Source organism: Natator depressus, chromosome 13, assembly GCF_965152275.1.
Source record: "Natator depressus isolate rNatDep1 chromosome 13, rNatDep2.hap1, whole genome shotgun sequence".
Lineage (NCBI taxonomy): Eukaryota > Metazoa > Chordata > Testudines > Cheloniidae > Natator > Natator depressus.
In genome coordinates, this window is record NC_134246.1 from 21194861 (window position 1) to 21211124 (window position 16264).

The following is a 16264-nucleotide window of genomic DNA, read 5'->3' on the forward strand; positions in this document are numbered from 1 at the left end:
TATAGGAAAAATTAATTGGATATAGAAAGCTGCAATTTAATTAATAATAATAATTTTGAAAAAAAAAGAGACCCCAACACTGAATGAGAAGGACGAGGGCCCAAGGAAGACCAGCAATAATGAAAAATAACTACAACAACATGGTGCCTTGGTCAAACGTCGTCACTTATGGTGTAAGCATCATCACATGCTACGTGAGCTGTGACACATACCCTTGTGATCACAGTGAAAATAAATGCAATTGCTTATTTCAATCCAAATAGATTCCAACAGAGGTTTCCTTGTTTCTATAAAGTTTATTCCTCCTTTTATGATCCCTGGAATTTGCTTATAGAGCAAATAGTTAGCCTGGACCACCACCTCACCCCACCACTTTGCAAGAGAACCCTCACCTCCTATTCAGGATGCCACAGTCTAGCCCAGTAAGCGTGAACCCGTAACAACTTACCATCATAGTAGAACTTGACATTTTCAGGCAGAGGTTCATATGGCGGAGCAAACACAGGACCTTTGTGCTCTAGGAATTTCCATTTAATGCCTTCAGGATAGCGCTCTTCCTCCCACCTTTAAAGAGAGACCGACAAGCTGATACAAACTCACCCTCTAGCCATCATTTCAGTGTCTACACGGGAGGGTGACATAAAAACAGTAGCAATCACTGCACTGCAATTCAGAGTTCACAATGAGCAGTACACAAGCAAAACCTAGAACACCAACTGCCATCTTTTTGAAAAGCACGGAACAGGCTCCAGACACAAATTAATGTTCTGGGCCAAATTCACACTGCTGTTATGCCAGAGTTATATTCAACTGAGTTGCAGCACAGATGACATTAGCCCATCATGTTCTTCACCAAACAAATGCATGCATGTGTACTTAAGAAAGGAAAGGACTGAACGCCAGGTATAGTACAGGTTTCTTTACAGCAAACTGTCAGTTTAACGAAGCCCTCATCTAACTTCCAGCCCAACATCTCTCCAGAACAAATATGGACAACAGCAGCAAATTATGTGATCACTTTCTGATGTGGACAGATGTTCCAGTAAGGATAGACATGACAAAGAGAAATTGATTTTCACTTGTGACCTAAGCAAACTCAGGTGTTTAAGAGAAGAAATATTAATTAATCCCCTCTGTCACCTCGCGCTCATTTCCTTCCCCCCCCCCCCCCCCCCCCATAATAAAGAGAACATGTTCTCTAAGGCAAGCACAAAACAAAGGATAAGGACAAAGGTGCCCTAAGGCTCCTACTGCAATAATTAATTAGGTCCCATAATAACCATGAGGTAGGTATTACTATTTTCCAACTGAAGAAATTGAGGCAGAAAGGTTTAGAGACTTTTCTGGTGTTAATCAATGGCCAACGACACATCCAACAACAAATTGAAGAGCCCCACGTCCTGGCTTCCCAGTCTTTTGCTCAAACTACCACACCACACTCCTTCCATACATCTGCACTGATCTTTTGTTATAGTGGCAATAAAGTAATTGTTACATACCACTGGGACAGGATCTCCTGCTGAGAAAATAGTCTATTTCACCTTAGCATTTATGCAGCAGGGGGACACTATTATCCTGTCACAGCATTCGATCTCTTAAGCACCCAGCCAACTTGCTGGACAAAAAAATGCCATGTTTCTCCATGCTGCTCCTGATTCCTGTATCCCCAACCCCCTAGCCAGTTTCACGCTGGAGTGAGTCATCAGCTGGGAGAAGACATACATGTACTGGCAGCAACGCAGGAAATGTTGTGCACAAATAAGTGCTGGTTGCTGCAGCCTTAATTAGATAACAGGATCACTGTATAAGAGACAGGTTCCATATAAATATATAATAAGGCTTCTCTCTGAGGGAGCCCTAAGTGCTTATTAGCCTATATCCATATAATGTGACAGGGTCAGGCCAGATGGCTGTAGGAGAGTAATAGAAGGCAGATATATTAGCCCCAGGCTAAGTAGGTCCCCTTTCCCTGAGTAAGGTAACAGGGAAAGTTCCAGAACAATCAGGAACCTTCTGGAGACCATTAAGACAGGCTGATTAGAACACCAGCAGCCAATCAAGAAGCTGCTGGAATCAATTAAGGCAGGCTAATCAGGGCACCTGGGTTTTAAAAAGGAGCTCACTTCAGTTTGTGGTGTGCATGTGAGGAGCTGGAAGCAAGAGGCGCTTAGAGCTGAGAGTGAGAACGCGGACTGTTGGAGGACTGAGGAGTACAAGCATCATCAGACACCAGGAGGAAGGTCCTATGGTGAGGATAAAGAAGGTGTTGGGAGGAGGCCATGGGGAAGTAGCCCAGGGAGTTGTAGCTGTTGCACAGCTGTTCCAGGAGGCACTCTAGACAGCTGCATACCACAGGGCCCTGGGCTGGAACCCGTAGTAGAGGGCGGGCCCGGGTTCCCCCCAAATCCTCCCAACTCCTGGACAGACACAGGAGGAGTTGTCCTGGATTGTGGGTTCATGAAAATGCCCAAACTGAGGGCTGCTGTGAAGCTCAAAGGCAAGCAAATCCGCCAATAAGCGCAAGACCCACCAAGGTAGAGGAGGAACTCTGTCACAATAGGCACGGCTGAAATGCAGCCACAGCTAGAGAGGAGACCAGGAATCAACTGGGACATAGCACACTGCTATGATAGGATGATACTGTTTTTGGCCAAAGCACCTTGACCCATCTTTACCTTTACAAGATGTGCAGTGAGATCCTCTGTGTCCAAGCAGAGCAGACAGAATCTCAATTGTTATAAGCCTCAGAGTAAAGACACCAACGAACCGAGGGCTTCCTTTCATGACACTGCAGTTTGTACTACGTGGGTGTGAACTGCAGGGTGGACAGAAGTGCTACATTGTAACTGCCCCACATGTACGCCGCTGGCACGAACTAAGAAGGTAAATTTTAGTTCATGCCAATTTAGCCCTCTAGGGCTACGTTAATGTGAACTAGGTACCTCTTAGTTTGAGCCAGTAGTCTCCACATGGGGCAGTTACAGTGCAGCCCTTTGGCGAGCACTGCAATTCACACCCCATGTAGTCCGCAGTGCTATGCAGTGGAGACACAGCCTATGTTTCGCACATCTCGACGTATCCAGTTTGCAAGAGCAAAGGCTGAGCTGATCACTTTGAGACCCGAACCTGTAGTACTAGGCGATTTCTAACCTGAAGTTTCCAGCACGGAGAAAAAGGTGACTCCTGCATAGTGGCTATTTGGCAGTGAAGAGGGAAGGAGATAGTCTGCCATGACTAAGGCTACGATTCTGTCATGGGTGTTCTTAGTAAAGACATGGACAGCTCACAGGCAATAAACAAAAATTCACGGCCCGGGACCTGTACCTGTGATTAAATCTTAAGGGGGACCAGGGCTGCTGTGGCAGGCTGCCTGGGGACTGCTGCCCAGGCTGCCGGAGCAGTGACCGATGTGGCTGTCCCCAGAGCTGCTCCAGCAGCGGCTGGTGTGGCTGTGTCCCCCGGGTCACTTCAGCAGCAGCCAGTATGGCTGGCCCCTGGGCCACCTGAGCAGCTGGCCCCAGAGCCAGCTGCTTGGGCAGCCCTGGGGTAGGCCAAACTGGCCCCTGCAGAAGTCATGGAGTTCGTAGAAAGTCACAGAATCCCTAACTTCTGTGACCTCTGTGACAGACACGGAGCCCTAGCCGTTATTGTTGCAATACTTTAGGATAGATTTGCTACTATTACTTTTAATGTTTGTTTGCCTCACTAGCCCCCTCACCAACACTGCTCCTGACATTCCCTTGTAGAGATTTTGTACCTCTGAAGCCATCCTACTCTCTAGTGATGTTGAGGTTAGATTCATTGTTTTGTGGGGGCACTTCTCCGGTTTGGAAGTTGAGCTGACTGCAAAGTGGTTGCGCCTTCGAATAGACTGTTCCATGCTAGAGGACTTCAGACTGTAATTCTGTGCTCTAGAATCAAATTCATGTTAAAGAGTGTGCCTCCTCTGACTAAGTAACTCAAAGACAGCAGCAAGACTATTCCATCCACATTCCAATTAGGGATGCTCAAGACTGGACAGACATTGCTCTTGAAGCAGGGGCGTGCAACTAATGGATAGAGCACTTGACTGGGACCCAGGAGCCTGGGTTCTATTTGCAGCTCTGCCACTAACCGAGTGACCTTGAGCAAGTCATTTCACCTCTGTGCCTCAGCTTCCCTGGTTGTAAAACGGTGATGCCAATCCCGTAATCACTAGAATTAAGATGCTCAAGAAGGCAAGCACTAGAGAAAACAACACAAAGAATTCAGATCTTCAGAAAACTGACTGGCATGGAACATAAAATCCCTTGAAGAGCTGAGTCTGGAGTGCTACAAGATGGAGATGAAACCCATTTCACAAAAGACATGCTATAAAAAGCTGCAGATGGACCAAGCAAACACCAGCAGAAGGACATTCCTACTAACTGCCGGGTTTTGCACTTTCAAATACCGCTTCGCTCAGCAGTCAGCACAATTTGCTGAGCTCTGGCAGAGCTAACTGGAATTATGCTGCCAAGACAGGCAAGGAGAAAGTTCTGTGGCCTTCCAATAAAGGCTTGCTGACAATACTAACTATGATATAAAAGGGGGAAATTAACTAGTAGGATACAGAGACAAAAACCAGGAAGGTTTGCTTGAGATAAAGCCAGAAGAGAGGCTTGCTAGGGCAAGAGACCATTCTGGATCACCAGTTCTTTATGTACTAATGGTTACATTAAAACTGAAATAGATGAAAGCCAGAGGACCAGAAAGAGGTCAGGAAGTTAGGAGGGAATTCAGAGAAGAGCACCAGCATGTTATGGAGGGGCTCAAATGATACACTTAGGATAAAAGAGTAAAACCTAAACATACAAGGACATTTGGTGATCAGGATTGCATTTGAAATCATGACAATTGGAGTCAAATATTTGAAGGGTGTAAACACTCTGAGGAAGAGGAGTTATTTTAGGGTGATGCAAGGCATGATGGGGTGAAACTGAGCAATGCAAGGTGAATACTAAGAGGGGTTTCCCAACAAGGAGGTCTAATAAAACAGCACAATAACCCCCCAAAGGGAAGAGGTAGATGGAAGCTCCGAAGTTGAGTCATTCAAAGTCTTACAGAGTGCTGAGATGACAGGAGTCTGGAAAAATATTTGCATTTGAAGCCAAGCTGTATTAAACTGTAGGGAATGATGAGGGCCAGTCCTCAAATACATGAATATTCATTACCCTACACATACTCTGGGGGACAACACTGGATTGTATCTGAGATGCCAGTACAAAACCACTCGTAAAGAAAAATTCATCCGCTGAGTCATCAAGCTGACACGTTCTTCAAGGGGAGAACAACACAGGTGCCTCTCATATCCCAGAGCCAGATAATTTTCTCCCTCTTGCACTCAAACTGGAGAATCCTCATTTATTTGTAGATCTATATTTTTAAATGCCAATGTCAGTGAAAGTTGAACTTCAGTCACTCCAGTTACATTACTTTTTGGATTCTGCACAGGGGAAAAATGCTTCCCATTCAAACTGTATTTCCAGATTGGACAGATTAAATCTTAAATGCTTTTAAAAACCTCAAATAGAATGTGTTGATCAGCTTTCATTCATGTGTTCTTTAGGTAATATCCCTTTTGTGAAGGGAGATCAGACTGTAATAAACGGGGGTGAAAGCCAAAATTATTTCAACTGTATCCTTCTAGTTTAAGGAGTTCCCAGGATCAGGTTTGCCTTTGAAGTGATACAGTGCTTAGTCTCCAATTAATATACCTGCACATAACCTAAATCATCAATAAATGGAGGAGCTTTCATATTGCCTCATGATGGAGGAAACGCCTAGTGTCCGATCACTATGGGTAGCCTCTGTTTTACAGCAGGGAAGAGAATGGATCCATCAGCTTCTGGATCACTTGTTCCAGGATAGGAAGGAAACTAGTTCATTTTAAGGCAGCTCAGAAAAGCTGAAAAATGAATATCGTAGCACTTAAAGTTCTGATTTTTTTAATGTAAAGAATGAATATTCTGAAATGAGATTTTAAAAATGTTATTGAAAACTAAACCACACATTCAGAACACAAACCTTGATATGTGCCAACAGTAAAAGATAGTGGATCTGCAGGTCCCTGTTTATTTAATCTCTAGTCAGAGCACGATATAGTGGATTTGAGGGTAAGCAGAGAATGACAAAAGGTTAATTTATCACAGAGATTTTACCATTTCCACTTTTGCTCTTCCTCTTTCTTCTGCTTCTTTTTCTTGTTGTCTCCTTCAGGGACTTTCTTATCTTTGCTCTTAGTTTTCTTGGCTTTGTTGTCCTACAAAGGGAGGACAAGGAGGAAAGGCAGAAGGATTATTAGAACACAGTTATGTTTTATTCAACAAGATATTTTTAAAATAGAAAGACTCTTACTTAGACCAGGTCTACATTAGAAAATTTGTAGGTATAGCAATGTCGGATATGGATGTGAATTTCTGTGCTGCTGAAAGCCCTAGTGTATACACAGTTATGCTGGCATAAAAGAGTGATTTTGCCGATACAGCTTATTTTGCACATAAACCCTACCAGCCCAAAGCACTTTTCTGCTGGCAAGCTGCGTCTACACTAGGGTTTTCTCTGCTGGTACAGCTATTTCAGCATAGCTTTTAAGTGTAGACTATGCCTTCAAGAGCTAAGCACACCAGTTGGGACTGCTCACTCAAAAAATACATTTCACCAGCATCCCTCTGCCAGCAGACTGGGATCCTGGTGCACTGTTCCTGCCCAGCAAGTAGCTGAAATCTCGTCATCTTAATAGCTTCTGTTTCCTTTCCAAACAGGGCAGGACCTCAGGGCCGATCTACAATGGCTTTTAAAAAGCACTCGGCAGCTGCTTTGACACTGTTACAGCTAAACCATGTACCAACTTCTTTGCCTTTGAGCTGCATCACATCATCTGTGCCAATACCAAAAGTTAATAAAGCTCCTTTTTCCATTGATAAATGCATCTGTACGGAAGGAGGGGTGTGCTACGTGGATTAGTCTGGGAGCATTAGAGCTGATCTACGCTTACAATTTAAGTCAACATAGCTGTGGTGTTCAGGGCTGTGAAAAAATCTGCCCCCCAGGGGCACCATCGCTATGCCAGCATAATTGCCAGGAAGACACAGCTATGTCAATGGAAGAATACTTCCGTTGACCTAGCTACTGTTACTCTGGGAGGTGAAGCTCCTACAGTGATGGAAAAAAACCTTACGTCACTCGAGGCTGTATGTACACTACCGGATTATACCAGCATAATGTCCCACAGTGTAGACATGACCTTAGAAAGTTATCTTCTTGAATGAGTCTTAAAAATCACCCATTTATTTCAGGGTAGAAACACTCCTTAAATTCCTATTTGGGCTAATAGGACATCAGACAGATTAGCTTTCATTGTTCTACAAAATACCACAAGCACTCCATTCTTAAATCCAGAAATTTATAACTTTTGTTTCATAATTTACCTCTTCCTCCTCCTGTTTCCTCTTCTTTGATTTCTTGATATCTTCTGTTTTGATTTTTTTGGGTTTATACTCATCACTGTAAGAGACACGGACCAGTTAACAAAAAAAATCACTTCGTTTCCTGATATGCACTTACATATAAGCATGAAGGCTACATGTGCAAATTCACAAACACTTCTGGGATGGACATCCATGCTCCCCATCCTCCCAAACTTACAGTGGGGTCCCCACTAAGTTTTTCAAAAGAAAGAAGAGCACTTTTTTGCTGGAATGGATTCAGAAGCTCTGCCCCTCACCATACAGCCAACAGACCCCTTAAATGACCTTTACAAATCTGAAACTGTGATGTGAAAAATCCTCTGAATGTGCAAAGATTTAGCGAACTTCACTAACTCCAAGTGAGCCAATTCCCAGGCATTAGTGGCCACCCACTGAGAAGACTACCAGATAAAGACTGGAACACTTTACAAGAGATTTTTTTGGGGAAAAAGCCCATCTCACTCATTTTTCCTTGTCACTACTAACAATCAGATGTCACTTCACTACAATCAGCTCACTTCTTGCATACCAGTTAGTTCAATAATGCCACGATAGTGTTAGTGGGGTCATAATCCTTCCATAACAGACACTGGACTGGAAGGTCACTAAAACTTATCAAGCAGAAGGCAGTGGCTGACTATATAGAAGAAAAGCTCTAACGTCACGTCCATCTCTCTTTTGGAAATTGACAAATACTACACAGTAACAGAAGAAAAATGGGACTGTGGTAATGGTCATTTACTAAGTATGGAAGCATGACTGTGCTCCTTAACTCACTAGCAGTGATAAGTAATGGCAGTGATTTACTCAGATGGGTCACAATAAGATACAGCTGTGCTTTGCAAAAAGCCCATTTTACTGTGGGACTTCACATGGCCTGTAAGTCTTAGGTGTGCGTTTTGATTAAATTATTGGGATAACTCACAACATATTTAGACCCTTTTAAAGGGGAATCCATGCCAAGCAGCACAGGCAAATTAGGGCTGACAAAGCTTTTTTTCTCCTGTGCAGTCATTTCACCACGCAGCAGAAATTACTGCAGCCACTTAGTGAACAATTATGCCCCTCTTACTCAGATTTACATTTTACATTCTTAATACCCATGTCTCTTTTCTCTGCCTGCCTTCTGATTTTGTATTTACTAGTTTTGCAATGCTTAACGGCACCTTTTCCTCCTCGACACAGAGCACACCGAAGGATACTTTTGCAAAAGGGCTGCATGGGTACCAGATCAAAAATACACCTAGATCATTCATAGATCTTAAGCATAGCAAATTTATCTTCCAGAAAAAAAGTCTGGATCTAGATCCCCAGTCCCACATCCAACTTGTTCATTCTGAAAGGCCCAAAACCCCTCTAAACCATTCTCTTCACACAGGCACAGTACACAAGTTACTTACTCGTCCTCCTCCCGAGGTCTCTTTAGGGGTTTGGAGTCCTCCTTGGGAGATGCATAATAGCCATCATCATCAGGTTCATCTTTAATACGCGGCGGACTAAGGAAAAAGGCAGAATGTTGTTTGTTTAAATACAGAACACTTAGTCAAATAATTTTTTGAAAACAGAACCGATTCAATGTAAGAAGTGAACTGTAAAGAGATACTGCCAGCTGGTCTTGGAGTGCAGAGTTCTGTATTTCTCCTAGCACCTGCACCAGTGTAGGGAGCTACACCCCTTACACTGTCTGAGAGTATGCAATTCCCCCCACAATTGCTGACACTATCCAAAAGACCTAAAGCAGTGCAAGGAATGCAGCAATTTTTTATGTGTTAAGGTCAGGGTTCTAGGTTACTCTGAGGCTTATATTTTAAGTAAACACAGTGCAGATTCCAAAAATTTACAAATGTATTGTTTAAAAACTACTGAAGTCTATGCATTTATGCTGCGAAACAGGGACATCATCAAGTAACAGAAGTCCAGAGTCTTTGTTAAAAACAGTATCTCAAATGAAAACAGTTTGATTTTAAAAACAGCATTTGCAAATAGAACCTTGCAGCATTATACTAATTTGTGAGAACTAGATATGAAACAGATGATCAACAAAAAGTTACACTAATTAGCCTATTTTCAATACCTAAGCTGCAAGAGTGCAACATGTGCATGCTCTCCCCACACTCTCAAACAGACAGCATAAATATTAAATTAGGCATAACATTTTCAGTCTTAATGTGCCATAATGCTAGGAGCAGAAATAATTAAGACATTATTTTAAAAAAAGAGATTGTCCTTTTAATTAACTTGTTTTTAAATTTCAGTCTTTGCTTTTGTAAAAAGCATTTCACTTATCTTTATAAAACAAATAAGCTGCAAAAGGAATCAGAAATCTACCTATTTCTGAATCGCCCTAAATGCAATTCTGGTCAGGTAAGCAACTCTAAGAGCAACATCTTGAGCTTTCTTATTCACATTCCCTCAAATGATTTCTGTATCAAATTAGCTCAGTTTCCAAGTCAACACTCAGATTTTGTTATTGGGTGGAATGGGAAAAGAGAAATCAAGCAGCAGTCTGCATTGTACATCACCCTCAGAAAGAGACATTCTGGAATCTTAATTTAGCTGGCAATTGTGTTGATGAGGCAGAACAGGACAGTTTGCTCTTTCACAGCTGTATAGCTTCTGTGCCGCTGGCAGATGTAACTCAGAAGACATAGAGAACAGATATGTGCTGTTACAAGGAGCCATTTTTATGGCATTATTTATAACTAACCAAGACTTAAGCTTCCAGACGTTTGAAAAGTATCACCATAGGGAAAAAAAGTATTCATTTACCCTGTACAATTTATTCTCCCTGGAAGTAGAGCTCTGTGGCTTTTTATTGTCATCATCACTGTTATTAAAATGTTGTCTGCTTTATACAAGGAATCTTAATGCAGAAACATCTCCAAGCAGTTGGCAATAGGAAATGAAGTTTGAGACAGACAATGCAAAATGGAATAAAACGGGGTACCACATTGTTCCCGAGAACACACATCTAGCTTGCCAAGATGTAACCCAGGCCATAATGCTTCCCCCCGCATCCTCCAAATCTTATTTTGGGTAATTTAGATTTTTTGGAAGGTGACATACTTCTAGTGAGCTTGACAATGGAACATTTCAGTGGGAGAAATACAAATTACTTCCCTATTAGCCTGTTTTGGGTTATCAACAGTGAGAGTCTGGGAAAAGTCTTGAACTGGCATGAGGAGGTAACGATGCACTGGTTACACAAAGTGCTGCAGCTGGAACCTGTGCTGAGCCAATTCCGTTAGTATGGGAGGGCCAAGTGTTTCCAGCTAAGGGCTTGTCTACACTTGAAACGGTACAGTGGCACAGCTGTAGCTGAGCTGTTGTAGCACTTCAGTGCAGATACTACCTATGCCGACGGGAGGGGTTCTCCCATCAGCGTAGGTAATCCACATCCCTGAGAGGTGGCAGCTAGATTAATGGAAGAATTCTTCCCATCCACCCAGCGCTATCTACACCAGGGGTTAAGTCAGCTTAACTATAGTGCTCAGGAGCATGGATTTTTCACACCCCTGAGCAACATAGCTGGGTCGACCTAACTTTTTAGTGGAGACCAGACCTAAAACACATACATTCGGTGAAACTATGACAGTGCCCAATTGTCTGAATAGAATCACAGGGTTAGAAGGGACCACAAGGGTCAGCTAGTCTAACCCCCTGCCAAGATGCAGGATTTTGTGTGTCTAAACCATCCAAGACAAATGGCTATCTAGTCTCCTTTTGAAAATCAAGTGAAGGAGCTTCCATAACCTCTATAGGCAGCATGTTCCATCAGAAGGAGTTAACAAAAGGTACCATGTGCTGTATTAGGTAATTATGGCAATTGCCACTGGCTTATGATAATTATGGTTTGCTTTCCAAGATAGTAGTTCTGAAAGGTCCTTGGAGAGGGGCATTTCTCTTTCCTCTACCAAGTCAGAAAAAAGCGTTAAATGCAGAGTCTACATGTTCAAATACTGCTACCTGAGAACTGAAACTACTGTATCAAGAAGAGATATTCAAAATAAGCATATAATTCTAATCAGGTAGAGCACAGGCAAGCTCCTTCTCATGACCCTCCCTGCCACAATTCCACTTCAGACCAAGGTGAGACTGCGATGAATTCTCAGTAGTGCGTAAAACTAAAGACAGGCCGCCCCCCAAAAAACAACAACAAAAAAAGGGGGGAGGGAGGGTTTGAGGTTTCCAGCCCTAGATATAAACTACTTTCAAGGCAGCAGATCTATTTCAATACACAGCAGATGGTCAGGCACCCCAAACTGAAAAACACAGTCACAGGACCCAGATTCATGTTCTGAGAACTGGACCTAAAGGGGTAAACAAGAAATCTTTATTGTTTGTCAGATGTTAAGAAATAAATGGCACTTCTATTAAAAATTCACAAGTAAATGAACTTCAAGTAAATCTAGTGGTGATTGGTACAATTCAATATTCATGAAGTCTAGATGGTTCTTTAAGGATTAGGAAGTCAATATATAGAGTAGAATAAGTGACAAATTTTCTCAAATTTTTTTGTTAAATTTTAACTAGTGGCCTATTTGCTATTTCTTTACAAAATAGGGTTTGAAATCCTAGTCCCTCGGTCTTGCTTTCAGATAAGCAAGTACCTGGGGCATAGCATTATCAACCCCAACTCCAGAAGACAAAATGCATAGTGAGTCAAATGCTTGCCACGACACCCACTTTACAGCAGAGTAAAGACTTCTTCTAGCTCCCAGTTAATACCATTTCCAGGAATCTGCTCTGCCCTGGGCAGAACCTAGTTTCCAGATCACTGGATGATAGCATTCAAGAATCCATGGTAAGGAACAATCCTGAATGCATAGAATAGACCAGATGTCCTAACAGGTCTTTTCCCATCACTGACTTCTGGGAAGTCAGCCAATTACCCAAAAGTGCATCCATTTGCTTGAGATGGGGGCTCTTTATATGGAGGAAAGAAGTCACTGCAATATCAGAGCGTCTGCCTCCACAAACTGGGTGGGAGGGGCCATAACAATTTGAGGATTGGGAAACAAAGCAAAACCATGACAAACTGCTACATCAGATTACAGACCCCAGACTCACTTTCTTACCTGGAGAAACCATTTTCCTTTTCCTTCTTTATTTTTACATCACCAGAAGATTTGCTCTGAAAGAGAAAAGGGGACAGAGAACCTGCAGGAGGAACAAGTGCTCATACTACTTGTAACTTAGTCCTTTCAGCACACCCAGGATGCCTACATCTTTGTTATCAGCTACATTCTGGCCTTCCATTAGTGTCAGTTGGCAAAGGTTAAGTGTAGTTATCAGTACAATATCTGCTACATCTTATACTGGGAAACTGAAGCCTGCTGTTGCACAGAATGAACTTAATCTAAATTGACCTTTGACGATTATGAATCTAAACCCGACACTGAGTTCAGAGTGGAATTACAATAGGAAAGATGTAGAGCAAGAACCTTAGTGGTGTAAGTAGGCACAACTCCATTGATTTCAGTGGAACTGTGTCCATTTACACCAGTTGAGGATATGGCCCCTAGAGACTGTGGCCTATGAGATATTGAGCTTTAAATCTCAAACTTAATTTGGGGTTAGTTTCCACTATTAGGTAACTAAAAACTAGAAGCAGTTCTTGTGTCTTCATGTAGTGCAACAGTTAAAGCAGAATTGCCCCTTCCCACCCACATTAAAGAACTACCTACCTTTTCTTCCTTTCGTTTCTCCTTGTCTCTATCTTTGTGTTTGTCTTTGTGTTTCTCTGAGCTGCCATCTTTGTGTTTGGTTTTCTCTTTCTCTTTGTGTTTCTTCTCCGAGGAATCTTTGTGCTCACTGCAAGATAGAAGAGTCAGTTCAATGAGGAGTTGTTAAGAGGCTTGACCAACAGGAGCAACTTACAGTGTTAACTGTATGAAACTTACAATCATCTGAAATAAAAAGTCAAACTAACAGGAAGCTACAACAAATCAGTCAGATTCATGGCATTTACTTGCTTCAGAAGGGGAAGAAGGAACACAGGGTAAAACCACAGCTGCTAAGTACTCCAAATCAGGTTAACAGCATCAGTGTGAGGTTGCCAGTGAAAAATCACAACATGATATATTTACCAAGGTCAAACACTTTAGCTTGGCTATTCACTGTTCTTGTTTCTGTTTCCAATTAAATCCTGAAAGGTCACAAGTGAAGCAATATTGATAGTCACATTCCACTCCTCTGTGGACATTTGTTTAGATAGTAAGTAATACAAACCAGTTTTGTAGTTTTGACATTTTCATCCAAAGAACTAAATTCACTTTATAAACATTTGGTAGGTGATTATTCCCCTATCAACGGAGGAGAAACTGAGGCAGAGAAAAGTTAGTGACATGCCTAGGGTTACCCTAAATCAATGGAATAAAACTCAGCAGTCCCTAATTCCTAGTTGCTTGCTCAAACGAGGCCTCACTGAACCTCTGTCAAAACCACTATACAGCTCAGCACAATTGGCTTTGTGCTCAGGAGAAGCTCAAGTCAGAACAACAACGACAAGTCAGGACAGGAGTGCAGAGATGTTACTATGCCTAGTTTTAACAAATGCTATGAGTTCATTGCCACTCAGATTCAAGTGCTGCAGATTACAGCATTGTCAATCAAGTGTTCAAAAATAATAAATGAGTCTGCAAAGTTATGATAAAAAAAACCAAGGTTCTTTTTATTTCCCCTTTTGGTTTCTGAGCCTTTTAGGATACACTCTGATCACATTCTCAACTTTTTCACTTGAACTATGAGGGCTAGATTCTCAGGTTGTTACTTGATCCCAAGAGCTGCAGTCTCATGAAACACACCAAACATCTCAAGACTCATGTTAAAAAAGTCACAAGAGTTGGCAACACAGAATTAGCAGCACGGTTCTTGAAGCCAAGCAGCAACACTACTAGTTGAACATGCCTTAGAGAGGCTTGTTTACAAAACTGAATGAAGTCCAATTAAAACACAACAAAAAGACCATGGCTCCCTGCAAGACAAACATGGGGGAAAAAGACAGTTACCTTTTCCGTAACTGGTGTTCTTCGAGATGTGTTGCTCATGTCTATTCCGCAATAGGTGTGCGTGCTCGCCATGTGCACCACTGCCGGAAGATTTTCCCCTAGCAGTACCCGTGGGGGGGGGCGCGGGCCTGCCTGGCGCGGTATAAGGGGAGCTGCGCGCTCCCTCCACCCTCAGTTCCTTCTTGCCAGACAACGCCGACAGAGCGGAAGAAGAGTGGGATGTGGAATAGACATGAGCAACACATCTCAAAGAACACCAGTTACGGAAAAGGTAACTGTCTTTTCTTCTTGGAGTGATTGCTCATGTGTATTCCACATTAGGTGATTGCAAGCTATATCTGTTGGAGGTGGGTAGGAGTTCACAACTTCCCAGGATGGAGGACAGCCCTGCTGAACCCGGCGTCATCCCTGATTTGGGAGACGATCGCACAGTGTGAGGTGAACGTGTGAACCGAAGACCACGTGGAGGCCCTACAGATGTCCTGAATGGGGACGTGGACCACGAAGGCAGCTGACAAGGCCTGCGCCTGAGTTGAGTGTGCCCTTACAATGGACGGCGGGGGAACACCCGCCAGCTCATAACAGGTGCGGATGCACAAAGTGATCTGATTGGAAAGCCGCTGAGTGGAAATCAGCTGGCCCCTCGCACGCTCGGCTGAGGTGACAAACAGTTGCGAGGATTTCCTGAACGGCTTGGTCCGCTTGAGGTAGAAAGCCAGAGCCTGTTGCACATCGAGCGTGTGGAGACGGCACTCCTCCCTGGACGTGTGGGGCGGGCTTGGGGCAGAGGACCGGTAGAAAAATGTCCTGACCCATGTGGTAGGTGGAGACCACCTTCGGGAGGAATACAGGGTGTGGGCGGAGCTGGTTATATAAAAACAGTGTACGGCGGCTTGGAGGTCAGGGCCCTGAGCTCCGAGACTCGCCTGACCTATGTGATTGCAACCAGGAAGGCCACCTTCCACGAGAGGTGAGACCAAGAGCACATGGCCAGTGAATCAAAAGGGGGCCCCATGAGAGGAGCCAACACCAAGTTCAGGTCCCACTGCGGGACCAGGAGTCTAGAATATGGGAAAAGATGGTCCAACCCCTTGAGGAACCGGCCAGTCATAGCATGGGGAAAACCGCGTGCCCCTGCACTGGAGGATGGAAGGTAGATATGGCTGCCAGGTGCACCCTGACTGACGAAGGCGCCAGGCCCTGGGCTCTCAGGTGGAGGAGGTAGTCAAGAATAAGGGATTGGGGCAGTCACGGGAGAGACACCATGGTCCGCCGCCCATCTAGAAAAACGGGACCACTTCGCCAAATAAGCGCGGCGAGTGGAGGGTGTCAAGGAGGACGCGCTGAACCTGTTCTGAGCATGTCCTCTCTTCTCCGCCTAACCACTGAGCAGCAACACCATGAGGAGAAGAGCCGCTAGGTTGGGATGGAGGAGGCGGGCCTGGTCCTTAGAGAGCGGGTCCGGGTGGAGCGGCAACAGCCACGGCAGAGCTACTGCCAGGCCCATGAGGGTCCCATACCAATGTTGCCTGGGCTATGCCAGAGTAATCAGGATGACCTGGGCCTTGTCCGTCTTTATCTTCTCCAGGACCCTGCTGATTAGAGGGAATGTGGGGGGAAGGCGTAGAGAAGCTGGCCTGACCAGGACGGGATAAAGGCATCATAGATCGCCTCCCCTCCACAGGCCCCCCTGGAGCAGAACTGGGTACATTGCCGGTTCTGTTGAGTCGCGAATAGTTCCACCTGGGGAGTTCCCCACCTTCGGAA

The 16264-nt window shown here is 43.9% G+C and overlaps 1 protein-coding gene across 1 annotated transcript in view; it reads right to left on the minus strand.

The window, feature by feature from the left end:
• Window positions 1-16264, minus strand: part of TOP1 (DNA topoisomerase I) — an 83496-nt gene that overhangs the window by 18761 nt on the left and 48471 nt on the right. The window contains exons 4-9 of the mRNA XM_074970214.1: window positions 13175-13301; window positions 12566-12621; window positions 8888-8983; window positions 7449-7524; window positions 6180-6280; window positions 449-564 (exon numbers count right to left, since the gene is read on the minus strand). Coding sequence (XP_074826315.1) covers window positions 449-564; window positions 6180-6280; window positions 7449-7524; window positions 8888-8983; window positions 12566-12621; window positions 13175-13301 — 572 coding nt within the window. The remainder of the gene's footprint in view (window positions 1-448; window positions 565-6179; window positions 6281-7448; window positions 7525-8887; window positions 8984-12565; window positions 12622-13174; window positions 13302-16264) is intronic.